The sequence below is a fragment of the Erinaceus europaeus genome, chromosome 7 (assembly GCF_950295315.1).
Source record: "Erinaceus europaeus chromosome 7, mEriEur2.1, whole genome shotgun sequence".
Lineage (NCBI taxonomy): Eukaryota > Metazoa > Chordata > Mammalia > Eulipotyphla > Erinaceidae > Erinaceus > Erinaceus europaeus.
Window position 1 is genome coordinate 49,533,765 of NC_080168.1, and position 27,605 is coordinate 49,561,369.

A 27,605-nucleotide genomic window follows, 5' to 3' on the forward strand; every position below is an offset into this window, starting at 1 on the left:
CCTCTCTCTCTCTCCCCCGTCCCTCTCAATTTTTCTGTCCCTATCCAAAGTAAGTCAGTCTAAATTTTTAAAAAAATTAAGGGGTACAGGTGGTGGCACACCTGGTTGAGCGCACATGTTACAATGCACAAGGACACAGGTTCAAACTCCTGGTCCCCACCTGCAGGAGGAAAGCTTCACAAGTGGCGAAGCAGTGCTGCAGGTGTCTGTCTGTCTCTCTCCCTCTCTGTCACCCTCATACCTCTCGATTTCTGGCTGTCTCTATCCAATAAATAGTTAATTTTTAAAAGGGGAAAAAAAATGAACATTGCCAAGTGGTTTTCCAGAAACATCAAATTATCTGCTCATGGTTTTGTGTGTTCCGTGTCAGTGGGTACAGGTTGTATTGTTGTTAAAATTTTCGGAGGGTCTTGCTGGCCGGGCTAGCTTCACGGGTGGGTAACAGAGACTCGGAGGTTGTGGCTGGGCAGGGAAGCTGTATTTCTTTATTCAGGAACAACGATTTATAAACTAAGACAAACTAATCACCAAACAGAACTCTGCTGTCTCTTTGCGGCGGCGTAAGCACTCTCTCTTACTCCGGAACTCAGGAACCCTCTCCAACTCTCTCGAACTCTGGAACTCTGGCGGGGTTCCTAGGGGCGGGGCCAAGTGGGCCCGCGAAAACTAACTGGACTGATCCAATTCTCTTGGCGGGGGAGATCTAGAACAACCCAATGTAAAGCATACAACAATTCCCCCTTTTCTTTTTAACTAAATGACTATAGTATCAAGGGTGTGGGATGAACAGAAACATATATCATACAGGCATATTTATAAAAAGAAACTGGCACAAACATGGAGAAACATGTAAGCAAGTAACAAGAACCAGTGTGCTGCCAAGGGAAGGCCTGAGGGGGCCGGCCATTTTTTTTGCCTCTGTGGGCAAAACTTTATCAGCTTAAAAAAAACATGTCTTGCCTCTGGGGGGCTACTTGCCTCGATGGGCATTTGCATGGGGGCGGGAACAGCCTAGAGTCCCAAAGGCAGCTGGCTGCAATTTACTTACTATGAAACAAAACTTGTTATTAGCATATTTCTAATAGAGAAGGAATTTGAGACTTTTACATAGCAACAACATCTTTTTAACCTCTTGTTACACCCATTCAAGATGGAGTCAGGAAAGGAAACCTCAGGCATGAGAATAATTAGCATAGCCATTGTGCGATCTACCATTTCTAATAGAGAAGGTAATGGAGAGTTTTACATATCAAGTCTATTTAACCTTTTGTTTAGACCAACTTAGTTAAAATATATTGATGGTTAACTAATTTTTACCTCAGACTCTAAATGTAAGTTAATTTTATCTTTATGAGAATTACGTTGAAAACCTTTTTCATTTAACTTTGACTAGTAAGAATTTAGCCTTAAAGTTACTGTTTACCAAACTTTAAACATACACATAAACATGGTCATTAATACACAAGGAGAGAAACCTTTGTTATGAAGACATGTCATTTTAAACACGAATTTAAATATGTACTGTCTTAGTTGTTGGGGGGGGGGGGGTTTCACCATCTGGAGGTGGCTTCCCGCGCAGCTTCACTTCTAGGAATTGCAGGTTGCAATCTCTGCACAAATCTCTGCGTACTCCAGCTTGTCTGCCTTCAGACTGGACCAGCGGCTGGAGATCTCGTGTGCCCAGTTTTGGCAGGGAGCCCAGGGGTCCGGGAGGTCCGGGATCATTCTAGAATTCATAGCAAGAGGGCAGGCAGGCCAGGCTTGTAGAAGGTGTGGGCCTAGGTGCCCAGGGGTGGCGGCCATGATAGGCCGCCGCAGCCCTGCCCCATGGCCCTGCCATGTCTGCTGCCCTGCTCGCAGTGGCCGAGCAGCGTGGAGGGATCACGCATCCAGTGCCCTGCGCCACGCGGTGGAGAGCCGGCTCCTGTGGGCTGGCCTGTGTGCTGGCACCGGGCTCCTGTGTGGTGGAATCGGGCTCCAACGTGTTGGCATCGGGCTCCTGCGTGCTGGCATTGGGCTCCTGTGTGCTGGCGTCAGCCTCCTGCGTGCTGGCATCGGGCTCTTGGGGCTCTTGTGTGCTGGCGTCGGCCTCCTGCGGGCTGCGAGGCTGCGGGGCTGCGGGCGCGGTGCACGGGGTTGTCTGGGCGCAGATGGCTGGCTGGCTGTTTCACCAGGTGGAAACAGCAGCTCCGCGCCTCGCCTCTTGCCCGCTGGCTATTTCCGCTGGCTGTTCTGAGTTTGCCCAAGCGAGTGGAAACCACAGAGTGGTCCAGAGATAAATGTTCTAGAAACAGCAAAACAGTCTCCTGAAGAAAGAGCAGAGGCCTTTGGAGATCTCTTCACAAGCAGAAGAGAAGGCCATAGTGCATAGGTAGCCAAATTGTCTTTACTTATCTGAGAGATGCGCAGGTCAGGTCCACATGGGCGCCATTTGTTGTTAAAAATTTGGAGGCTCCTGCTGGGCAGGCTAGCTTCACGGGCGGGTAACAGAGACTCGGAGACAACGGCTGGGCAGGGAAGCTGTATTTCTTTATTCAGGAACAACGATTTATAAACTAAGACAAACTAATCACCAAACAGAACTCTGCTGTCTCTTTGCGGCGGCACAAGCACTCTCTCTTACTCCGGAACTCAGGAACCCTCTCCAACTCTCTCGAACTCTGGAACTCTGGCGGGGTTCCTAGGGGCGGGGCCAGGTGGGCCCGCGAAAACTAACTGGACTGATCCAATTCTCTTGGTGGGGGAGATCTAGAACAACCCAATGTAAAGCATACAACATTGTATAAAGATGCTCTTGATAAATGGAAGAATAACTCACTAAAAGAAAAATAGAAAGAAGGGCTTTGTTTGTTGTTGTTCTTTCTCCAGTGGGATAGTATCAGTTCAGATTAGTTGGCAGACCAACAGAATAGCTCATTTGGGCGATGCACTGTTTTGGCATGTGTGTGACCCAGGTTCTAGTCCAGCCCCCACTACACTGGAGGAAGCTTTGGCGCTGTGCTCTTTGACTTTCTCTCTCTTTCTACACACACACACACACACACACACACACACACACACACACACGGAGAGGGAGAACGCTTAGCTGACAAGTGAGATTAGCTTTAGTTGCATGTTAGTTAAAACAAAGCTAGATGGAACTAGGATATAGCCCCCTCAAGAAGCAGTAACTGGGTGGAGTAGGGGGCTGGCACACCCAGTTGAGTATACATGTTGCCATTCATAAAGACCTCAGTCAAACCCCCACTCCCCACCTTCAGGGGGGATGCTTCCCTAGTGGTGAAGCAAAGCTGCATGTGTCTCTGTCTCTCCCTCTGTCTACCACCCCTCCCAATTTCTCTGTTCTATCATCTAAAAATAGAAAGGAAAAATGGCAGCCAAGAGTGGTGGATTCATAGTCAGACCGAGCCCTAGTGATAACCCTCATGGCAATAAAAAGCAGTAAGTAAATAATAGCAGTAATGAGATGGATTGGGGGCAGGGGTGTGAGACAGTATGGATTGTTGGAACGGCAAGAACAAATGGAAAAAGGAAAACAAAACTGGATCTCCGCCCACCCTCTCGTCCACCAGGGAGCAGGGCTGTCAGAGTGAAACAGGTAGTGTAAGCACCCACATAGGGGAATCGAAGCCCCAGAAGGGTGAACTGATTGTAAAAGTGAATCTTTACATGAGCCCTAGGGTATTGACCCAGATAGCTGACACCACAGAAAATTGAACTCACCAGGGTGGAGCAAGGCTACTGGTGGCCGTCACAAGAGTGAGGAAAAGGGAGGGATTAAGTCAAAAAAGGCAAAGTGTGTGTGTGTGTGTGTGTAGAGAGAGACACAGTATATACACAGAGACACACATGCAGATCAACACGAGCTAGTATAACTTCCAGATCAAACTCAGGATGAAATGCAAAATTGATCCCACCTCTGTGTGGAGAAGCCTGGAGAACTCTCAGTAGGCTAGAAGTGGACCTACCCTATGACCTTGCAGTTCCTCAGCTGGGAATATAGAATATATCTTAAGGAACCAAACACACCCATCCAAAAAGATTTGTGTATGCCTATGTTCACAGTAGCTCAATTTGTTTGTTGTCTCTCCCCCCCCCCCCCAGCCCTGCTCAGCTCTGGCTGATAGTGGTGCTGGGGATAGAACCTGGGACCCTAGAGTGTAAAGCAGGAGAATCTGTTTGCAGACTATTAAACTGTCTTCCCTGCCCAGCAGCACAATTTCCAATAGCCAAAACCTGGAAGAAACTTAGGTGTACAACCACAGATGAGTGGCTCAGAAAGTTTTGGTCTGTATATACAAAGGAATACTACTCAGCTATTAACAATGGTGAATTCACCTTCTTCATCTCTTCTTGGATGGAGCTTGAAGGAATCATGTTAAGTGAGATAAGCCAGAAAGGGAAGGATGAATATGATATGGTCCTATTCATAAAAGTTGAAAAATAAGAACAGGAGAAACACAAAATAAAACTTGGACTTGGTTTGGATGATTGCACCAAAGCAAAGGACTCTGGAGAAGGAGGACGGGGGGGGGGGGGTGCTTTGTGGTCCTGGTGCCTGATGGTAGAAAAGGACCTAAGTTGGGGGTGAGTGTTTTGCAGACACCTGTCATGGTGAGATGAGAAATAGTGTCCATGTGTCAATAACTATACTATAAAATGTTAGCCTCCCAAGAAAATAAAACTTGAATAAGTTTTCAACCCTCCTTGCAATGGCACTTGGGAAGGCTGTCCCTCAAACCCAGTACCTCCTCTTGCTTTTCATTAAGGTCACTGTAAATTCTGTGCTTTGATTCAGGACACCAGGAAAGCATCTCATTCAGTGTCAGGCAGTGGGTTTTTTTGTTTGTTTGTTTTTGCCTTCAGGGTTACTGCTGGGGTTCGGTGCCCGCACCACAAATCCACTGCTCCTGAAGGCCATGTTTCCCCTTTTTATTGCCCTTGTATCACCGTTGTGGTGGTTATTATTGTAGTTGATGATGTCATTCTTGTTGAATACGACAGAGAAAAATCGACAGAGGTGGGGAAGACAGACGGGGGTGGGAGATAGACACCTGCAGACCTGCTTCACTGCTTGTGAAGAGACCCCCTGCAGGTAGGGAGCCAGGGGTTCGAACAGAGATCCTTGTGCCGGGTCTTTGCGCTTTGTGCCATGTGCACTTAATCTGCTGCTCTACCGCCTGACCCTCCCACCCCCCCACCCCATCTCCCACCCCACCCCCCACCCCCCCACCCCATCTCCCACCCCACCCCCCACCCCGGCAGTGCTTTTTAAAGCTGAGCTTAGCAGACATTCAAATCCAAACATCCCAGTATGGAGAGGGACCCTCATTGAACACTTGAGCCCCAGTGATGCTCACCGCTCCATCAGTGGCCATCTATCCAAGAAGAGCTGGCCAGTGTCACCTGATCACTCCAGACTCAGCCTCCTACCCCTGCAACCAGCATCTTGAAACCTGTTGAAGTGGCAGGTGCTTCCCAAAGTTGCAGGTGCCATGAGCCCCTACGTCGTGGTGATAGTCAAAACAGATCCAAATCTGGAGAGATAGACACAAACCAGAAAGAAGTAGGGGGCTAAGGAGGGACCAGGAAGGTGGCTTAGTGGTCGCCCAGGCCAACATGGGAGCATCAATAGCAAAATACTGTGTGTTGTTCTACCTTCACCTGTGTGCTAAGCTGTTAATGGCGTCCTCACTGGTGAGATGGGATATGGGCTGCGTCCGGTAACCTTAGACGTCTCCTCTCTTTTGCCTTGTGTGTTTCTCTCCCCTGAGCCTTTGTGTCTAGATCCAGTTCCTGCGTTTGCAGACAGTATGGGGTTAAGGAGGTCTGTGATGATCAGTGCGATAGCCAGACCAGTAAAATCGTCTGACGAGGGATGGGCAAAATAGCTTGCTTGGATAGTGCACTGCTTTATCATGTGTCTGACTGAGGTTTGAGCCCGGCCTCCACTCCATTGAAGGAAGCTTCAGAGCTGTGGGCTCTGTCACTCTGTCCCTCTGCCCCTCTACCTCAGACTCCCTGAAAAGCCTGAGCCCTCTGTTCAGCTGAGCTGTGAAGACTGGCTTCCCAGAGCTTAAGGGAATGACACAAGGTCACAGGGATAAAAGCGCCTTGTTGGGTTCATTTTTTGAGTTGTGACTTTGCCAAGAATTCATATAGCATAAAAGGCACTGCAGGGGAGTGAGTATGCCTCTGTAGTCCTATAATTTTTTTTAATATTAAAAAAAAAAAAGACAGGGCCGAGCAGTGGTGCACAAGTTACCAAGCACAAGGACTGGAGTTCAAGCCCCCCAGTCCCCACCTGCAGGGGTGGAAGCTTCCCAAGCAGTGAAGTAGTGTTTTAAGTCTCTCTCTCCCTCTCCCCTTTCCTTCTCAATTTCTGTCTCTATCCAATAAATAGAAGGGGGGGGGGGAGTATTACAGCACCAAACTCTGTAATCTGTGATTTGTCTGGGAAGTGACATTCTTGGGGTCACAGTTGGCACAGAGCAGTTCTGGGGCAAGGAGGAGGGCCTGGCTGTTGGTCTTCTCTAGGTTTTTGGTTTGGTTTTTGTTTTGTTTTTGGTTTTTTAGTTTTCTGTTTTTTTTTTTGTTTGTTTGTTTGTTTTTAATTCAAAGGAAGTGGGAGCAGCTTGACACTATTAAACCTAGCAAGGAGAATGGAGCCAAGAGGCCAGGCCCTGAGATTTCCAGATGAAGTCATGGCACCAAAGAGAAAGCAGGTAGCCGCCCCAGATCTAGGCAGGGAACCCCAACTCCAGGCTCCAGGCACACTTCCCCTACTGGCTCAGGCATAACCCAGGAGTCTGGAAGGAGCAGGAATGCTCACTAATGTGTGTGGCCTTTGAACATGGAGTCAAGGAAATAGTAGAATGACTTAAGGGCCTGGGTGTAGCAGTGAGGGCTTCTCATGGACTTAATAACTGGACCCACTCAGGGGAAAGAAACCCAGTGGAGAGGCCAGGTGATAGCATACCTGGTTGAGCACACATATACCATGCACAGAGACTGTGGTTCAAGCCCCCACTCCTTACCTGCATTGAGGAAAGCTTCACATTCTGTGAATAGTGCTGCCAATTGTCTTTCTCTTTCTCTTTCTCTTTCTTTTTGCCCACACCCCCTTTTTTTTTATTTTTTACCAGAGCCCTGCTCAGTTGGTTTATGGTGGTGGTGGGGATTGAGCCTGATACTTTGGAGCCTCAGACATGGAAGTCTCTTTGCATAACCACTATGCTAATCTCTTCCACCCTCTCTATCTCCTCCTTCTCTCTCAATTTGTCTCTATCACATAAAAGAAATTAGAATTTTTAAAGTAAATAAATAAATGGGGGGGAAATACCCTTCTGAAGTAGTGGATTCATCATGAGCTCCAGCCATAACCCTGGTGGCAAAAAAAGGGGGAGGGTGGGAGGGAACCCTAATGGAATCCTTAGTGGTCTTAATCCAAGCAGCTCATTTCTTATGCACAAAAATCTTTCCCTTCAGCTTGGAGGTGGGGTTGCACGGCCCTCACAGGCCTGTTATCTATTGCGGCAGGAGGAGGGGTTAAACCTGGGTCTTTGTGTTTTGTAATATGTGAGCTCTATCAGGTGTGCCACCACCCAGCCCCTTTTGGTTTTTCATTTCCGTATTTGAACTCTTGGTTTTCATCCGTGGATGTAGCTTGACAATGTCCCCAAGGTCCCGAGTCTGGGGGCCTGGAGGGGAGTGTTTGGTTCAGGCTGAGGTGTCTTCTTTCCCGACTCTAATGCTGCTGGAGCTCAGGGAGGGTCTGGGGTCTGGGTGGGATGTGCCTGGGTGGGCACCTTGTGACCACCAGCATTTGAAACTTAGCTCTTGCCATCACTCACACCAACTGCCCAGAGGCTTGTGGAGTCAGTACCCCTTGCCGCACTGGCTGTGAGCAAGCCCCAGGAACACAGGTCCACAGAGTGCTGGGTGGGACTTCTTTTCCTCCCCTCCATCAGAGTCCCACAGTTCATCCCATACCACTGCCCTTCTCTGTTGGATTAACAAGGAAGTAGTGCTAGGACTTAACTTGGAGCCCCAGAGCACATCAGCGCAGCACTCTAACTCAGCGTGTCCTCTCTCGCCACCACACCCCCCCCCCCCATAAGAGCAGTGACCAAGAAATTTCTGCAGCCACCCAGTGTAGGTGCTCTCTCTGTCTGGGTGGCTCTTAGGCAAGTGCTCGATTGGGCTGGCATTCCCCAGAACCTTCGCCCACAAACCTAGGGCATTTGCCGATGTGGGGGGTGTCCCCACGAGGGGTTTTCCACACTCAGCCCGCTGGCTCCTGGCCCCAGGCTGTGGGAGAGATTAATGGGAAGTGAAAAGAGAAACTGTCCTTCCCCCCCACCACCTCACCCCACCGCACCCCCCAGGCTCCGGGCTATATGTGACTCTTCTTGTATTTAGGGAAAAGATTACTCACGCCTGCATTTTCTTCCAGGGGCATACAAAGAACCTCAAATTACTGCTTGTGGCACCCCCAGCCCCTCCCCATCTGCCTCCTACCAGTGCTAGGGACCTTCTGCAGAAACTTCAGTGTTTGGTCTCATTTCCCTTCCCAAAGGGATTCGGTTCTGGTTTTGCTCAGATGCCCCCACTTCCACAGAGAAGCCCCAAGCAGTTTTCTGCTTCTGACAAGGGCTCCAGCTCTGTGCCCAACCCGCCCCCCCCCCCCCAGCTCTAGACCCCACATCCCCTGTAGACCCTGCTTGACTGTCACTGGGAGGGGGCAGAGGACAGGAAGTCACACCAAAGACCTCTGCTCAGCTCAGAAGCAGAGGTAGCCGGCTGTTCAGAGCCGAGCCCTCTGGGCTGGGGTTCCAAAAGTGCTTCTCAAAGGTCATTGTAAAGTCCTGGGACACCTCCCAGAGCAAAGACCTTTCACTTCAGGGTCCAGTTGAGAATCAAACTGAAAACCGGGCCCTTGTGTTGGCCCAGCTCTTTAATGTCTAGTTTTGTAGGCGATGCATGGGCTTTCCTATCTGTTGAGGAGCCTTTAGAAAATTTCACTATCTATAAAATCATGGAATTGAAAAGAGGCAACTAGCCTGTGGATACTGTTTTTTCTTTCTTTCTTTCTTTCTTTCTTTCTTTCTTTCTTTCTTTCTTTCTTTCTTTTTTTTTTTTTGGAAAAACAATTTGAACTGGAGGAGATAGCATAAGAGTTGTGCAAAGAGACTCTCAGGACTGAGGCTCCAGATCCCAGGTTTAATCCCCAGTACCACTATAAACCAAACCTGAGCAGGGCTCTGGGGAAGGAAAATGAGAGGGCATTTGTTTTTTACTTCATTGATACCCCAAAGAAGTATTGGGAACCTCTGGGTCATTTTGAGAACTTCTTTCTTGTAACCACTTGAATGACAAAATTTCACACACTATTAAAAAAAAAATCTAGGGTCCCAGTCAGGCTTCCAGAGACTCCTGCCCACTTTCTGGTCCTACTTGGAGTCCATGGCCCATCCCCACCCAGAAGTTGAGACACAGTGAGGTTGAATTATAGAGGAGAGATCTTTTGTCCCTACCTTGCCCTGGTTCTCAGAGGCCGAGTGATTTGCATTTCCTGGAAGAGGACTCAGGGAATGCTTTATCCTTTTGGCAGCCATGGAAGGTCAGAGCTTGTTCCAGACATTCTTACTTCAAAAGAACACAGGGCTGGGCTCAGATCTGTACTGGCCCAGGCACCCTGTGGAAGCTTGTTGGCATTTTCAATGCCTCTAAGCACCCTTGGGTGGATGGGCACCTATGGATCCAGACAGTTCCTGACCCCAAGGCCTACACTGCCTTAGACACATCCAAAGATTCCCTTTTTCTCATTTTGCGTTTAAATATAGTTGTTCATCTGATAGTGCACACCGTCACTTAGGAGGCCAGAAGAGTTAGCCTGAGATTCAGAGTTGAACCTAAGAGACTGGACTTTATTAACCATTCAAAAACCTTAAATCCAACTGACTAGACTTTCTCTCTCTCTCTCTCCCCCCCTCCCTGCAACAGGCTTGCAGCCAGTTTACTGGAGCAGGGATGACGTAGCCCAGTGGCTCAAGTGGGCTGAAAGTGAGTTTTCTCTGAGGCCCATTGACAGCAACACGTTCGAGATGAACGGCAAGGCTCTCCTGCTGCTGACCAAAGAGGACTTCCGCTACCGGTCACCTCACTCAGGTGAGAGCTCGCGGGATCCACCCTGCATCCTGCTCGAGAGTGGGGCACCTGGTGCACCAGCAGGTGATTGAGTCAGTGGTGCATGTCAGGGGAGAAAGGGGAGTTTTCCAGATCAGAGGAAAACTTGCTCTCCCTCCCCCCCCCCCCCCCCGCCATACTAGGGCCTGGCACAGATGCTAATTTGCTATTCTCGGGCTGAATATTTTTGTTTACTTTTATTTCAGCTAGACAAAAACAAGAGAGGTAGAGCTACCACAGCACCTGAGCTTCCCTCAGTTCCCTGGCACCTCCCATGTAGTGCTGGGGCTCTAAGCCAGGCCACACACCTGGCAAGGCACATGCCTAACACAGAGAGCAAATTTCCGGTCCCCAGTGGGAAACGTAAAAAAAAAAATATTTTCAAAGCCAGTGGTGGCACACCTGGCACAATGCATATGTTACAATGTGCAAAAACCAGAGTTGAAGCCCAAGTCTTCACCGGCAGAGAGGAAACTTCACAAGTGGTGAAGCTGGTATGCAGGTGTCTCTCCTCTCACTCTCTCTCCCCCTTCCCTCTCAATTTCTCTGTCTCTATCCAATAAATAAGCATTAAAATTTTGTTTTCTTTTTTGGCTAGCCACCAGGGTTATCACTGGGCTTCGTGCCTGCATGATGCCACAATTCCCAGAGGCTTTTTTTTCCCTTCTTCTTTTTGATAGAAGATCAGAGAGGAGAGAGAGAGAGAGAGAGAGAGAGAGAGAGAGAGAGAGGAGAGACACCTGCAGCACTGCTCCACCACCTGTGAAGTTTCCCTCCACCACAGTGGGGCCTGGGGGCTTAAACCTGAGTCCTCGCCTATGGTGATATATGTGTTCTCTCAGGTGCACTACCACACTACCACACTGCCCCCAAGTAGAAACTTTTGAGATCATACGTCATTCCATGTGGACCCCCAACTTTGGGATTTAAAGGGTCCAGACATCAAATAAGAAAATATGCTCAGATCCCTGGTTTCCCTTGGCTCCTGAGACTAAGACTTCTAAGAGGATTACCTGAGAGTCAGTGGAGGCTGTGGACTGCTCAGCTAAAAGTAAGGACAGGGCTGGGGAGACAACATGGCGGTCGTGCACCGGCCTCTCATGCCTGAGGGCCCAGTTTCCATCCCCAGTGTCGCCAGAGCTGAGCCAGTGCCCTGGCCTTTGTCTCGGTGTGTTTCTTCCTCATTAAAATAAAAGCAAGAAATCTGGGAAATAGAAAACAAGGATAGGCCAGGAAGGAAAATGAGATAGAGACAGAAGCAATGGAAAGGGAATTATAGAAACAAAGTAACTCAGAGGCAGGGACTGGTGTGGCCATGGTAGGTTTAGAATGAGACATCAAAGGTGACTTCCTGTGGAAGGACCAGGTGTCCTAAAGCCTTTGAATTCTAGGAAAGGTAGGTAGAAGATCCCTGGGTTCTTCCCTTCCTTTCTCACCCCCCCCATTTGTTTTATTTTAATAAGAGAGAGAGAGAGAGAGAGGTGGAGGGAGAGAGGGAGAGAAAGAGGAGGAGAGAGAAACCAGAACACTGCTCAGCCCGAGCTAATGGTGATGCTGGGGATTGGACCTGGGACTTTGGAGCCACAGGCTTGAAAGACTTTTTTGCAGAACCATTATGCTGTCTCCACTGGGGTCTTCTCCCTAGGAGCTATGTCAGGGTGAGGGCTCTGACTACCGCTTGGTGTCAATCCATGAGGGATGCTGGCACCGGCAGAACACACATTGCTTGTGTACTAAGGCTTCATGAAAAAAATAAAAATTAAAAAAAAGATTTTATTTATTGCATATGAGAGAGAGAGACAGAGAGAGACAGAGAGAGAGTTTCATATGCAACAGAGAGAGAAACCAGACCACCTCTCCAGCACATGCCACAGTGGAGATCAAACTAGGAACCTCGAGCATGCAAGTCTGATGGCTCTGCCAACTGAGCTATTTCCCCAGCTGCCAGGCATGCTGTCCTGGTTCACTTCTTAAGCTTTACCATTTGCTGGGGAGACTCCTGAAGTCAAAGGGGAAACTCTGGCCTCAGGTCAGTGCCACTGAGGGGAGGAGGGCCTTTCAGTGCCAGTAGGCCCCCTGCCACGGCCGTGGGTAGGAAGGGCCCCTTTGATGTAGCTCCTCTGGCAGAAGCCCTTGCTTCCTTGACAAAGGACAGGGTTCCTGCCAAGGGCCTTGGCCTGGTCCCCAGCTGCGCTCACCCCTTATTCCTTCTTGGAGACCCGCCAGATGTGGAGAGACCAACTGCCATGAGGAAATGTCCCCTCACAGAGCTGAGATAAGGCCACCAAACAGCCCCCAGACGCCGGGCCGTTTCGATGAGGAAATGCTAAAGGGGAAGTTTCCCCTAGGAGCAGAGAGGAGATTGTTCCTGTCTCCGCACACCAGGCTCTTTTCAGTTTAGAGATTATTATCTTGTTGGTTTTTTTTAAATTTGTTTTTGTTTTTAATACAGGACACAAACAGGTGTCAAGCCATCACTGATCTTGGAGGGGGCATTGGTTGTCATAGTAAGGAAGCTGGGAGCCCGGTTGCCTTCCATGAAAATAAAAGTCACGGAAAAGGAACCTGAGTAGCTGCTCTCACTCCACTGCAAAGATGCTTCCCTTTTCTGGGCCAGCAGATAGTCAGGCAGGAGGGCCACCTGTGCCTCTCCAGGCAGGGCAAGTGCCTTGATTTTCCTTGGGCTTTGGATGACTTCTCTTCCCTGGACCCATGTTAGTCGCTCCTCATTCTCTCTGGGGTACTCTGTTACCACTGGCAGTTTAATCATTCTCAGGACCCCTAAGTTTGCTGGTGAAACTGAGTTCTCTACTCTCAGCTACAGGTAAAGGTGTGTGAAAACCTGGCCACTCTGCCTGTAGAAAGGACCACAGATCCAGTAGGAGACAGGGATGTACTGCCCCAGAGGCAGGAAGAAGCTGAGGCAGGGGAGGCCAGCTCAGGGAGGAAGGAGTGGACTGGCTTTAGAACAGCAGGAGTAGGTAAAGAAGAATATTCTTAGGACACTCAGGGCCTGGTGAAATGGGGGTCCCAGGCAGATGGGTCAGCCTGGGCTGGAGGAAAGGAGAGTGAAGCTGAACTTGGAAAGCTTTGAAAGGTGAACGTGAGCAAGAGGAAGGTCAGGGAAGGTCTGCAGGCCCAGCGGGCTGGTTCCTGTACAGGAGGAGTTCTGACTCAAGCCCGAGGGGCCTGAGCACTCACTTTGAAACTCTACCTCCTTGTCACCTGTCACCCTCCCTCCTTCAGCTAACCCTAGTGACCGTGTCACATCCTGCTACTTTGTCCAGGAGAGCTTGTCCCCACACACCTACACATATTCCCCTAAGGCATTGTTTCCTCGCCTAAACTAGAAGGTTCCACCTGTGTCCTGTTGAGCCGCCAGCTCTCTGGCATTAAGCACAGCACATGGCACCCCGCTGATACTTCATAAATGCTGGTTAGATTAGGACCCAGACTCTTGGTGAATTAGAGCCCGGGTTCCTTGCCTGAGCTGAGTGCATCTTCAACTCAGGTTCAGAAGTGTGGATGTCATTTTGCAGGTCAAGGGGAGGACACTGTCAGGAGCCTTCCCCTCAGCACACCGAGCTCCCACGGGAAAAAACTTATAGGCCTCCTTCGGCTATATGTCAGGCAGAATTTAGGTCTCTGGGCCAGGCAGCCAACACGTGGTTGATTGCACATATTACCATGCAAGGACCAGAGCTCGAGCCCCCACTCCCCACCTGCAGGGGGGGGCCACTTCACAAGGGGTGAAGCAATGTTTCAGGTATCTCTCTCTCCCCCTCTGTCTCTCCCTTCCCCTCTCTTCTGTTTTTATTTGTGATTATTGTGGTTTTCAAGAATAATTGCAGAGGATAGTCCACACCATACCCACCACCAAAGTGCTATGTCCCACCTCCCAAAGATAAGCACCATGGTTTCCATAAATCTAAGAAACAAGTTTGCTTGCTTCTGTGTTTCTTTAGTTGGTTGATTTTTTTTTTTGCAAGTTCGTGTGTATCAATTCTCTAGATTCTACATATGAGTGAAACCATCCAGTAGTTGTCTTTCATCTCCTTATTAATTTTGATAAACATAATTAACCTCCAGTTCTATCCATATTGTTCCAAAGGACACAGTACCATCTTTTTTGATTGCAGAGTAGTATTCCATGGAATTACATCCCACAACTTCTTTAGCCAGTCATCTATTGATGGGCATTTAGGCTGCTTCCACTCTTTGACCACTCACTGTCCCCCTCCTCTTCTCAATTTCTTTGTCTCATCAAATAAGCTAGAAAGAAAAAAACGGCCACCAAGAGCAGTGGGTTCATAGTACCATCACTGAGCCCCAGTGTGGCAACAAAATTAAATAAATAAATAATAAAAAGTTAGGCCTCACCCAGTTTTTTCCTGTCTTTACTTGAGTTCTCCACTGCCTGAGAATAACTAGCAGTAGTTTCTCACTCTTCCTAGGGTGAGTGAAATACAGGTATCTGATTACCCGTCTCTAAGGGTAGCTGTTTATAGCTTCCTCCTGGCTGTGTTTCCTGTGTATCTGAATAAGGAAGCTGCCTTGCTCAGCTCAGCTGGAGAGAGGAGAGAACAAGCCACATTGACTAGGGCTTTCTAAAATATTACTACCATACCATAGGTGCATATGCAGTGGCCTCTCTGAACATCACAGTCTTGTGACACCTAGCACATTCCACTTAGCTCTTACTCTTCCAAGACAGGAGGTCTGCATTTCCAGGTATGGGGTGGGAGGTAGGCATGGTCATTTAGCCTGAGCTTCAAATAGTCTTACCAGTGCCAAACAGAATTTTAAGGTTGAAGAATTGTGGCTGTGCCACATGTATACCATTTAGAGACCTAAAGAAGCATCAAGGCATCTCAACTATATAAGGCCTCCTGACCAAGACACCATTCTTTTATCTGCTTCTCAGTGGTTACCGTATAAGTGGTCTGGGGTGATGGACACTGAAGGGAGTTTGGGGGTATTTGACCCCTTGGGGGGTCTGAGGGAGTCAAGGGTAAGATGGAGAAGACAAGTTAGCATCCATTTGCAACATTGGTGACCCTTATTTAGAGTGATTCATGAAGATGTGGGGGGGATTTATGTACCTACTGGTATGAGAACATAGGAATCACAGGTTGTCAGTTTAACTCATGTTAGACTATCGGTGCTAAAGAAGGGAAAGAACTGTCTCCAGAGTTCAATTAAATTCAGCACAAAGAGAATAGAGTGGTGGGAACTTAAGTAAATGAGTCTTACAGCCAAGTAGAATATGTTATATTGTAAGTTATTTCTTCCTTTTCTGGCCCACCAGAACCTTGGTCTTCAGAAACTCACTTTGCTTGTGACCTGCAATTAAGACTTAGGTGAAATACATATCTTTAGCTACCAAAAAAATCTGTAGGGACCTGCCTGCCTTTGGTTTGCTTGACACTGTGCTTAGGTGGTTGGTTTGCTGGGCTGGTTGTTGCTCAGTCAGTCAGCTGTTTTGGAATCAAGTCTTTAGACCGGAGGTTTGGGTCATTTGGGGGAGGGGGTGCTTGTAGCCCTGAAATGTGGTGGTGTCAAACATCAGAGACAGATCTTCCTTCTTCATTTTTTTTTAATTTCTTTTTTTGAGGGATTAATGGTTTACAGTTGACAGCAAAACACAATAGTTTGTACATGTGTAACATTTCCCAGTTTTCCACATAACAGTTCAACCCCCACTAGATCCTCCTCTGCCATCACGTTCCAGGACCTACAGATCTTCCTTCTTAGCACTTCACCGATCCCATCAGTGAAACAATGATGCCTTAGAGAGAGACCTCATGACCACAGGTGAAGCACCCAGTGCTAAAGTCAGCATACACTTACTGCACAGTATTTCTGTTTTCTCAAAATGTTTCCTTTTGTTCTTTGTTCCTTCTATTTTGCATCCAGCCAAAGTCAATAGTCTCACATCTTTTTTTTAATTTATAAAATGGAAACATTGACAAGACCGTAGGATAAAAGAGGTTCATTACCACACAGTGCCCACCCCCAGAACTCCATATCTAATTCCCTCCTTTGATAGCTTTCCTGTTCTTTATCCCTCTGGGAGTATGAACCCAGGATCATTATGGGGTGCAGAAGATGGAAGGTCTGGCTTCTGTAATTGCTTCTCTGCTAAACATGGGCATTGGCAGGTCGATCCATACTCCCAGCCTATCTCATCATCTCTTTTTCCAATTGATCTGGTCTTGTCTTAAGTACAATATTCACAATTTCTCAGGACCCACTCCCATTCTCTCAGGGCTTCGCTGTTGAAAGCACACAATGGTTAGCTAAATCTCAGTTGATTGTGTCCAAATAAAAGACTTATTTATTTTTGGTAGAATCATGCAGAGAGAGGGAGAGGGAGAGGGAGAGGGAGAGGGAGAGGGAGAGGGAGAGGGAGAGGGAGAGGGAGAGGGAGAGGGAGAGAGACCACAGCACTGAAGCTTCTTTCAGTGCCATGGAGGCTGGGCTCCAACTTGGGTCACATACATGACAAAGCAGCATGCTATCCAAGTGAGCTATTTCGCAGACTCCTAGATTCTTTTTCTGGTCACAGAAAACAATCCATTTTATTTCGTTATATCATTTTTATTGCAGGGGGGAGCTTATTGGCTTATAGTGCACTTGCTGACACCTAGGTTTGTTTTATCTCCCCATGAAAGGTCTTTGCAGAAAACTCTCACCCACAACTTTAAGGCCCTTTTCCACCATCATACACCAAGAGCCCAGAGCCCCTTCATCCTATCCCTTCCCCTCCGCTCCCAGAGTCCTTTGCTCTGGTGGAGTACACCCCATCCAGTCCAAGCTTAGCATTGTGTTTTCCCTTCCTGTCATTGTTTCTTAAGTTCCATCTGAGTTGGGGATCACCTTAGAAAGCCAAGCATGTAGGGCCTCTGGATTTTCCCACTGCAGACATAGTGACAAGACAGAAAGGACTAAAGCTGACAGCCTCATTCAGAATCCTTCCTACCAGCTTCCGTAAGAGAAGACCTTGTAGAAAGTACTTTCTGACAAACCTGGCAAGTAGCCTTCCTATGCAAGGCATGCTTCTGTTGTTTTGGAGAGGTGATCAGAAGGAAAATGACTATCTCTGCATAAAAGCAAGAAGGGAGTCCTGTGCTAGTTTAAGAATCTGTGACTTGGGGGGGGGGTGGCAGAGCAGCAGGTTAAGCACACATGTGCAAGGATCTGGGTTCGAGCCTCCACTCCCCACCTGCTTCATAAGCAGTGAAGCAGGTCTACAGGTGTCTGTCTTTCTCCCTTGTTCTTTTTCTCCCATTCCCTCTCAATTTCTCTCTGTCCTGTCAAATAAAAATAAGTAGGAAAAAAAAACTGGCCGCCAGGAGCTGAGGATTTGTACTGCCTGCACTGAGCCCCAGCGAAAACCCTGGTGGCATTAAAAAAAAAAAAAGAAAATTAGGGAGTCAGGTGGTAGCACAGCGGGTTAAGCGCAGGTGGCGCAAAGCGCAAGGACCAGCATAAGGATCCTGGTTCGAGCCCCTGGCTCCCCACCTGCCAGAGAGTCACTTCACAAGTGGTGAAGCAGGTCTGCAGGTGTCTATCTTTCTCTCCCCCTCTGTCTTCCCCTCCTCTCTCCATTTCTCTCTGTCCTATCCAACAACAGTGACATCAATCATAACTACAACAATAAAACAAGGGCAACAAAAGGGAATAAATAATAAATATTAAAATAAATCTTTAAAAAAAAAAGAATCTGTGACTCCAGGTAGCCTTTAAGAGAGAAGATAATGTGTGTGTGGCAAATGATGACCTAAAGACGCAAATATTAATGGTGTTAGGATTCTGCTTCAGGTCCACTGAACTCAAGTGGCTGAGCACAGTGGAACCCCAGGAGGGGGAGAGGCCCTGGGGACTTGTGTAGACAGCTCTGTGCTTTTGGTTCCAGTTGTCTGGAGAACAAACACTATATAATAAGAACTTGAAGACTAATCATACCCTTTCACTGATAATGTCATTGTGAAGAAAATATCCTAAGGGATCAGTTGGGGGGGGCATGTCCTTAGCTGTCCTATTAATAGTTTGAGGGGCTGGAAGTGTGCAAACCACCCCCCAGTGCAGGACTCAATCAGCAGACTCTGTAAACAGAAAGGAATCTACTACCGCTCCCCCGGCAGTCCCCAGGGCACTGCTCTCTACCGTGGGTGACGCAGGGCTGAGGGTCAGGGCTTTGCCTGTGGTTTGGAGGCTACGGGTGTGAAGGGGAGGTTGGCACACCAGGCTGCAGAGGGGCAAAGTGAGTTGCTGGGCTTCCCCAGGTGTGGAGGAGCTGGCAGGGTAGCAGAGAGCAGGGATGGTCAGAGAGCACTGACAAGGCTGGTCTGTGAGTCTCTGGACTGATGGGGAGGAATTCAGGGTGACTCCCAGGTGTCTGGCCTGGTTATCATCCAGGTGTTTCCAAGGCATTACAGCTGTCAGAGTCTAAGGACACCAGCCAACTGTTCTCTCTTAATGTGTTAGTGGAGGGAGGGGCCGGCAGTGGTGCACCCAGTTGAGCACACTCACATGGCAATGTGCAAGGACCTGGGTTTAAGCCCTCAGTTCCCACCTGCAGGGGGGAAGCTTCATGAGCAGTAAAGCAGTGCTGCAGGTGTCTCTTATCTCCTCCTTACCATCTGATTTCTCTATCCAAAGTAAATATGTCAAATTTATCTTTAGAAAATTCATATTAGTGGTGCAGGTGGCTTTCTATGGATAAAGATGTGTGTATCCAGTTCAGCCCTGGTGGGAGTAATACTGGATTGTCGGAAACGTCACGGTGCGTAGTATATTATAACAGTATACTCGGAGGTCACGAAGCCAAGAGTGGAAGTGAGGTGTCTAAGTGATACATGTTGAGTTGGGGTTCTAGTGGTCAGACCAAAGCTGGGCTGTACACAACGGGCTGGAGCCAGGGACTAGGGAACTTGACAGGGAAGGCTGGGGAGGACGCCCAGGAAAACTCAGGCCCAGGGGTGGTTTCAGAGTTGGGGGCGGGGGGCGGGGGGGGAGTGACTGCTGGAAATGTTTGTCACTTAAGAGACCCCAAGAACCAACTGCTCTCCCTGTGCCCTTTGAAAGCTTGACAGCAGTGTAGTGAGCTCAGAGGGTTTCAGAGATGGGGTAGAGCAAATAGCTCCTCTTTCCCTTTCTAGCTCCTCCTCCCCTCTGTTTCTCTGTCCTATCAAATAAAATAGAATGAGGAAAAAATTTAAAAAGTGGCCAACAGGAGCAGTGGATTCATAGCACAGCCTCTGAGCCCCAGTGATAAACCTAGTGGCAATAACATTAAAAAAAAAAAATTTTAAAGGGGTGGGGGCAGGTGGTAACACAGAAGGTTAAGTGCACATGGCGCAAGGCACAAGGACCAGCATAAGGATCCCAGTTCAAGGCCCCGGCTCCCCACCTGCAGCGGGAGGAGTCACTTCATAAGTGGTGAAGCAGGTCTGCAGGTGTCTGTCTTTTCTCTCCTCCTCTCTGTCTTCCCCTCCTCTCTCAATTTCTCTCTAACCTATCCAACAACAACAAGGACAACAAAATGGGAAAAAATGGCCTCCAGGAACAGTGGATTTGTAGTGCAGGCCCTGAGCCCCAGATAACCTTGGAGGCAAAAAATTAATTAATTAAACAATTGAACCAGTAGTCTGCAGACTTGTGAGACAGGTCTACTAATAATTATTAGTCACATGGCATATCATTCAAGCATTGGGCATATAGGTGCCTGAGACCAGGTGCTGGTTGGGATCATTTCAGCTGTTCCTGGGGCATCAGGCTCAGCTGAAACAAAGAAAGTCAGCCTTGAACGTCTACAAGGAATAGTGAAGTCAGCCTTGAGCGTCTGCTCAGAGAGACAAGCACAGATGACAAACAGAGAGCCAGGAATCAGACCTGGGAGCTACTAAGTCAGACTTTAGTAACTCTGCTTTCCAGACCCTCAGACATCAGTGTGATTGATGGTCCACTTGAAGTCATTTTTCCTTCTCTCTTTACCATACACAAACCGCAAAGTGAATAGGATGCAGACTTCTTTAAATAGATGCCTTGAGCTCCCTGCCATGACTGCCGTCACAAAACCAGATGTGTGTGTGTCCTCTGGATGTGCGTACGTATGCGTGTGCATATGAGCGAGTGGTCCCTGTATCCGGTGTCCACATGTGGCCGAGAGTTTATCTGGGTTCCTAAATCTTACTGTTGGGGGCCTCAAGTAGCTCCAGGGTGCCCCCACCCCTATGCCAGAACAGAAGAAGAACCTTGGTGTCTTCTGGCTTCAGAGCAGAGCCAACTGGGCACGTGTGACCATGATCTCTGTGGCAGCTGAGGTTCCGCTGCTTTGCCCAGGAGAAGCCCCCGTTTACAGTTAGCACTCGAGATTTCCTTTTCTGGAAAGAGAGATTTCTCAAGAACCAAAAAGGGCCAAGAACTTTTTTTTTTTTTTCCTTTTTGAACAGTGCCTCTTGAATTCAAACCAGTGATCATTAGCCAAGTGAGAGCTCTAAGGGGCTGGGGTCCATGCTCTTTATTTTCAGCCAACAAATAAATGCAACTTATTTTTAAATATCTGATCCACTCCAGAGAGCTTTTCACGAGTGCTGCTTTGCTGGTGTGTTCCCCCTCGTACCCAAAGGTTTGGAGGATGGGCGATGGGGGGGGGGGGGGGGGGGCTGTGCAGAGAGGAGAAAAAGGAAGGCCCTCTTTATTTACTTAGGTGAGAGATGGCACACACGCTCTGTGGTGCTCTGGGAGCCAAATCTCAGAGCTGAGTGACAAGAGAATGCCTAGGAGGCCAGGTTCCAACTCAACAGCAGAACTTTCTATCAGCTTGAGCTGTCCAAAAATGACTAGCTTACACTGTGGCTGGCTGCCCACCACATAAGCATTCAGCCAAAGTTGCTTCTTGGCAAGAGGGGGCTGGGAGGGTGGGGAGCCATTCCTGAACCCCAAACTCGATAGTCTAAAGACACTTGTAAAATCCTCTAGCATTCTCAGATTCCAAGGGCTTGTCAGACCCACCCTCATAGACAGGACACCTGCCTGCTAGAAGTCATTCCCCACACCCCATCCCAGTGACAGGTGGGTGCCTGGGTCTCCTGGAAGCTGGGGGGACATCTGTAAATGGACTGACCAGCCATGCTGTCCTTTGTCCCTCTGAGAGTGAAGTCTTTCCCCCACCTGAGACCTAGGACCGCAGTTTCATGGCACCCATGTGAAAACAACCCCCACCCCCACTCCATTAGTTTGCCTCACAGGCTCAGGGTTGGGGTCAGTAGCTGCTGGTCCCTGTGGAGCTTGTGCCATGATCTGCCCACCCCTGCACACCCAGGATGAGAGGACAGGAAGGAGCAATGCCACAGGTATAGGGGCGTACTGGCAGAGCAACGCCAGCCCTGTGGCTCGGCCTGCCAGGCCAGAATGAAGGCTCCATAGAGGCCAAGAGTGGGAGAAGGGCCTCCACTAGCTTTTCTCCTCAGTATGGGGGGGACAGGGTACTGGGTGTGCACATTCTCCTATGTTCCCTGCATGGGAGCTTTTGTGGATCTATCTGCAGGTCTGCCTTCAGCCACTTTGAGATGCTGGTGCTAATGGGAGGGGCAGAGCTGTGTCATGAGGAGCTCCTCAGGAAGACAGAGGACCACGTGGGGTCTTCCTCATGATCCCTATTGAAAAGCCATACAAGGCTCCCGAGATGGCAGAGAACAGAGTTTCATTCAAATCTCAGGGGTAAGAAATAAACTTCACAGGAGGCCAAGTGGTGGTGTAGCTGGCTGAGTGCACATTACAATGTGCAAGGACTCAGGTTCGTGCCCCAAGTTCCCACCTGCAGTAGAAAAACTTTACGAGTGTTGTAACAGTACTGCAGGTGTCTCTCCCTATTTCCCCCTTTCCCTCTCGATTTCTGGTTCTCTATTCAATAAATATGATTTTAAAGAGAACTAAACTTCTTTAAACCTTTAGTATTGAGAGAAAAGAGGGGATATGGCGTCCTGCTCTGGGCCATACCCTTCCTCTGTTTTTTGGGTATGTGTGCATACAGCTATGTCAATAATAAACATATTAAGGGCATGCATAATTGAATGATCTCTCTCCTAGTGTGTAGACCACTATATATCAGACATATTATCTCTAATTCTAGTGATTATATCAGACTCTGTATTTACTCTGTAACTCCTGACCTTACCACAAGGATATAGACATAGTTCGGGGGTATCAGATAAAACCTCTGTTAGCCTGACGGGCCTTTTGACCATCTGTGTTTACCCTGGTAGGGCCAAAACACCCCTGGTGGCTGGAGACAGAACTACAGAGATAACAAAGAATTTCCACCATACCTGGTTTCAATAAGTGATCAGGCATAAATCACAGGGTCCCTAACAGTCCCACCAGGTGGACATTATTGACATTACCCATTGTATAGATGAGGGGCTGGAGGCCTGGGAGGAGGGCGTGCCCCGACACCATAACAAGGAATCTTCATCATTCTGCTCTCCTGCCCAGGAAGTGGCCTGCCCAGTCAACAACCACCCAGGAGCTTTTCTGCCCCCAGAAGCTATTCCACTCCCAGGAGCTTCTTCACTCACAGGAGTTTCTCTACTCTCTGAATCTACTCCACTCCCAGGAGTTATTCAACCCCCCAGGAACTGTTCTGCCCCCAAGAGCTTCTCAACTCCCAACAACATACTTAGTCCCAGGAACCCCTCCAGGAATGACAGGGACAGGGTTTAACATATGCACTGGACCCAGGTCAGACACTTAGGGAGATCACCACCACCACCACCCCCTTCCATTTCATCCTCACAGCAGACTTCTGGGTCAGAATTGTTTATATTCTGCACACATTGAGTATTGTATGTGCATGTTCTGCACAGATCAGGGACTTACTCAAGTCCCCCAGGAGCAAAAGTGCTGGCCCCTCAGCCAGGCACCTGCCCAGCCACCTCAGCCTACCTCTCACAGGGACCAAGCTGGAACAGCCTCAAAGACACTAAATCTGTACTTCCCAGCTTTGCCTTCCCAAATGGAGGCGCTAATAACCAGCCATATTTCCAGTAATCACAATCAGTAGGGTCACGTTTTCCCAGCGTGTTGATTTTTCTGCTCTGCACACTGCGGGGATAAAGCATGGCTCACCACAGGGTGAAGCCAGGCCGGGTGTGAGGCTGGGTAAATCGAGAGAAGTTCAGAAAGCCGTTCCACCGAACCCAAAAGAAACAAAGTGTTGATTAAGGGCTTATTTTCGTCAGCGATGGAAATACGGATCATGAAAATAGGACTGTATTTCAGGCGCCGGCTCCTCAGCTCATCAGAGTCAACATTGCCATGGCTACAAGGCTGGGAGGAAGCTGTTTCCAGCTTCTCACCATGAGGCAAGGCCAGACCTCACACAGGACACTTCCAGCCTGGTGGCCCTTGCCCTGATCACAGAGGGGCACCCAAGAGTGGCACCTTCATCTCTTTCTAGTCTTTGGCTTTATTTGCAGGAAGAGGCAGGGAGCTACATTAATAACAGCTGGGAGGTAAAGGTGGCGGGTGGGATACAGGCAAAGCACAGGCATGAGGTGGTTCTGGAACTTGTTTTTCTTTTTCCCATCCAAATTCAAGTTTAATTTTTGTTTATCATTTTTTCCTTTTTAACCTTTTGATATTTATTCACTTACTAAACAGAGACAGGAATTTAGAAGAAATAGGGAGATAGACACACGCCTGCAGCCCTGCTTCACCACTCTTGAAGCTTTCCCCCTGCAAGTGGGGACCAGGGGCTTAAATCTGAGTCCTTGTCCACTGCAATGTGTGTACTTAACCAGGTGTGCTACTGTCTAGCTCCCAGGTTTTATTTTTATTCTTGCTTTTGTTGGATTTTTGTTTTTTTACAAGCCATTTTTTGTGTTTGTGACTAATAGTGGGTAACAAGATTTTAAGGTGGTATGATGACCTATAATACTACAATGTACCTACCACCAAAGTTCTGTGACCCCCACCACCCCCCACCCTCCTAACCCTAACTACCATAGTTCTCACAAAGACAGTTTATTTACTTCTTGGGGTTTTGTTTGTCTTGCAATTTATGTTTCAATTCTTTAGATTCCACATGCAAATGAAACCATCTGGTAGTTGTCTTCTGCCTCTTTACTTACTTTGCTAAGCATAATCATCTCCAGTTCCATCCATTTTGTCCCAAAGGACACAATATCATCTTTTTTTGATTGCAGAGTACTATTCCACTGAGTATATATCCCATAACACCTTTAGCCAGCCATCTGTTGATGGGACATATAGGCTGCTTCCACTCGTTAGCTATTGTGAATATTGCAGCTATTAACATAGGGATTCATATGTATCTTCATTTAGTGTTTGCATGCCTTTTGGATAAATGCCTAGGAGTAGGATTACAGGATAATAAAGTGTTTCCATTTTTTTGTTGCTCTTTTTTTAAAATTTTATTCCCTTTTGTTGCCCTTGTTTTTTATTGTTGTAGTTATTGTTGTTATTATTGATGTCATTGTTGGGTAGGATAGAGAAAAACAGAGAGAGGAGGGGAAGACAGAGGGGGAGAGAAAGATAGACACCTGCAGACCTGCTTCACCGCCTGTGAAGTGACTCCTCTGCAAGTGGGGAGACGGGGGCTTGAACCAGGATCCTTATGCAGGTCCTTGTGCTTTGCACCACGTGCGCTTAACCCGCTGTGCTACCGCCTGACTCCCTCCATTTTTATTTAAGGGTTCTCTCTATATATACAGTCTTCCAGAGGGACTGCACCAGCTTGCATTGCCACTGGCAGTGTAGTAGAGTCCTTCTTTGGCACAGATGTGAAAGGAAGCAAGGTTTGAGCAAGGAAAGAAATGAATCCAATGCTGTTCTCAGGTCCAAGCTGAGTTTAAAAGGAAAAAAAAAGGGGGTGGGGTGGCACATCCAGTTAAGTTCACACAGTACTAAGCACAGGACCTGCGGAAGCCGATCCAGGTTTGAGCCTGGGCACGGCACGGGATGCTTCACAAGCAGCAAAGCAGGTCTGTAGGTGTCTGTCTTTCTATCTCTATCCCCCTCCCCCTCTCAATTTCTCTCTGTCCTATTCAATAAAATGGAAAAAATGGGCCGCCGCCAAAAGCTGTGGATTTGTAGTGCCAGAACAGACCCCCAGTGATAACCCTGGAGGCAAAAGAAAAAAAAATTTTTTTCAGCAATATCTCCATCCCAAAATACATGCAGCTAAATGAAGTTGCTAATCCAAGTATCTGTTGAAAATGGCTAAAATTAGAGACAAAAGCCATTGTTTGGTGCAGTTGTTGACTGTGTATCTGTATGTGGAAGGGCGTGGGGGGACAGTCAGGAGCCGCTGGTATTTTAAAGATTAATCACCCACCCCCTAGGGGTTCTGAGGCACCCACCTGTGCTTTGAACTTGACTCTCAGCCAAGGGGGTGGAACAGGACCATGGCATATTCTTTGGGTAATTAACCACTCAGTGGACACTTGAAATACCAAAGGGGTTGCCCCAGTTCAGCCTGTCTCCATCAGCTTCTGCAAGGGGACAAGCACCTAGAGAAGATTGTCAGGCAATTGTGGAATCTTGGAGCAGTGCCTGGGAGTCTCTTTTTAAGGAGGGAGGCATCCCAGAGTATGCCAGTTCCTTTCAGGATATCTGCGATAGTTCCTACCTTAGACCGGACCTGTGAATCTTTGAATATGTATCTTTTTCCTTCCTGAGGGTGTGGGAGAGGCATATCTTTGTCTTCAAGTTTTTTTTTTTTTTGAGAGTATTACAACCTTTCATACTTATGGATTTTGTAAATTTCCAGTAATGCCAGGTACATCCCTGTGACATTTTGCAGTTACTGAAAGGGTGAATAATGTGGACAGACAGAGACACACACACACACACACACACACACACACACACACACACCAGAAAATTCACTAAACACCTGGTTCTAATAATATGACTATGCACAGTATTGATGTCATACTTATATGCAATTTTTGTTTTCTTTGAATTTTTTGTAGTTTGAACGCTTACTCAGGTGTGATTTTCTATAATTGAAAATATTCGAGTCACCTAGCTTTGACTTTCTTAGTTCCAAGGTCCCTTCCTGTCCCCTGCTGACTCCCAGTGGCAGTTGGCTGGCGTGATGGTCCACCTCACTCACCAGCAGGCCTGGGGACACAATTGTTGAGCAAAACAACCATTGTTTCTCTTTGCTTTGTCTCCCCAGGTGATGTGCTCTATGAACTCCTTCAGCATATTCTGAAGCAGAGGAAACCTCGGATTCTTTTTTCACCGTTCTTCCACCCTGGAAACTCTATCCACACACAGCCGGAAGTCATGCTGCATCAGAACCATGAAGAAGGTACTCTCCTTGTTCTTTCTCTGCTTCTGGCTTCTTGCCTGTGACTTAGACCTAAAAGGCGTCATTGTTCCTTTTTAATCAGTGGGGCCCATCTCTTACTCAACCAGCATTTATTCTGATTTATATATGTATCTACTTGACCAGGGCACACTGCTTAGCTCTGGTTCATGATGGTATGAGGGATTGAACTTAGGGCCTCAGGCATGAAAGTCTGTTGTCTCAACTGATGTGCTATCTCCCTAGCCTAATCTGCTTTGATTGAGTGCTAGTGATGTATTAGACCCAAGGGGAAAGGCCCAGATGGATGAGGTGTGCCTGTGGTTCTCTGCCACCCACGACTCAGGTGAAGAAGTGTGATGGACTTACAAGGAAATGTCAGAGGGTAGCTACTAGCAAATGCCAGAGGGGGGTCGTACTAGAGTTCCCCCATGGGTCAGCTTCTCAAAGCAGGTTGCTTTTCCACTTTCTGCTCAACACTTTGAGGATGGGACATTCCAGACTGAGGAGCAGCGGGTCCAGGGTAAATCCAAGGAGAAGGTACACAGCCATCTGGAGCTGCAGAGGTGACTGTGTTTCCCTCCAGCTTCCTGATATGGAAAAGCTCTCACACATCCCAAACAGAGAAGCCAAACAGAGACCTCAGCCTCCTCCCCGTTCATGAACCAGCTTGGCCAGGCCCCAGGAGGTGAGGCAGAAAGACCCTCTGAATTCCATATTGAACTGGGGGCAAGGAGGGGTCTCCTCTACTCTCTCCATCTCCACCGGCTGCCCCTCCCTTGGAACTCACAGCCCTCATCAAATCACTGGCAGGGCAGGGAAATAGCATAATGGTTACATAGAGAGACTGTCATGCTTGAGACTCCAGACTTTATTTATTTTGACCCAGACATTGAGAGGGAAAGGTAAGTAGAGACACTGCAGCACTTCTTCACTACTCATGAAGCTCCCCCTCCCACCACCCCCAGTAAGTGGAAACCAAGGGCTTGAACTCAGGTCCTTGCACGTGGTGATGTATGCACTCTGCTGGGTATGCCACCTCCCAGCCATACCCCACCCACCGCCATTTTTG

At 48.1% G+C, this 27,605-nt stretch overlaps 1 protein-coding gene across 1 annotated transcript in view; it reads left to right on the forward strand.

Moving 5' to 3' along the window:
• Nucleotides 1–27,605, forward strand: part of ETV6 (ETS variant transcription factor 6) — a 225,564-nt gene that overhangs the window by 164,765 nt on the left and 33,194 nt on the right. The window contains exons 3-4 of the mRNA XM_016185054.2: nucleotides 10,006–10,170; nucleotides 26,402–26,536. Of these exons, the coding sequence (XP_016040540.1) occupies nucleotides 10,006–10,170; nucleotides 26,402–26,536 (300 nt within the window). The remainder of the gene's footprint in view (nucleotides 1–10,005; nucleotides 10,171–26,401; nucleotides 26,537–27,605) is intronic.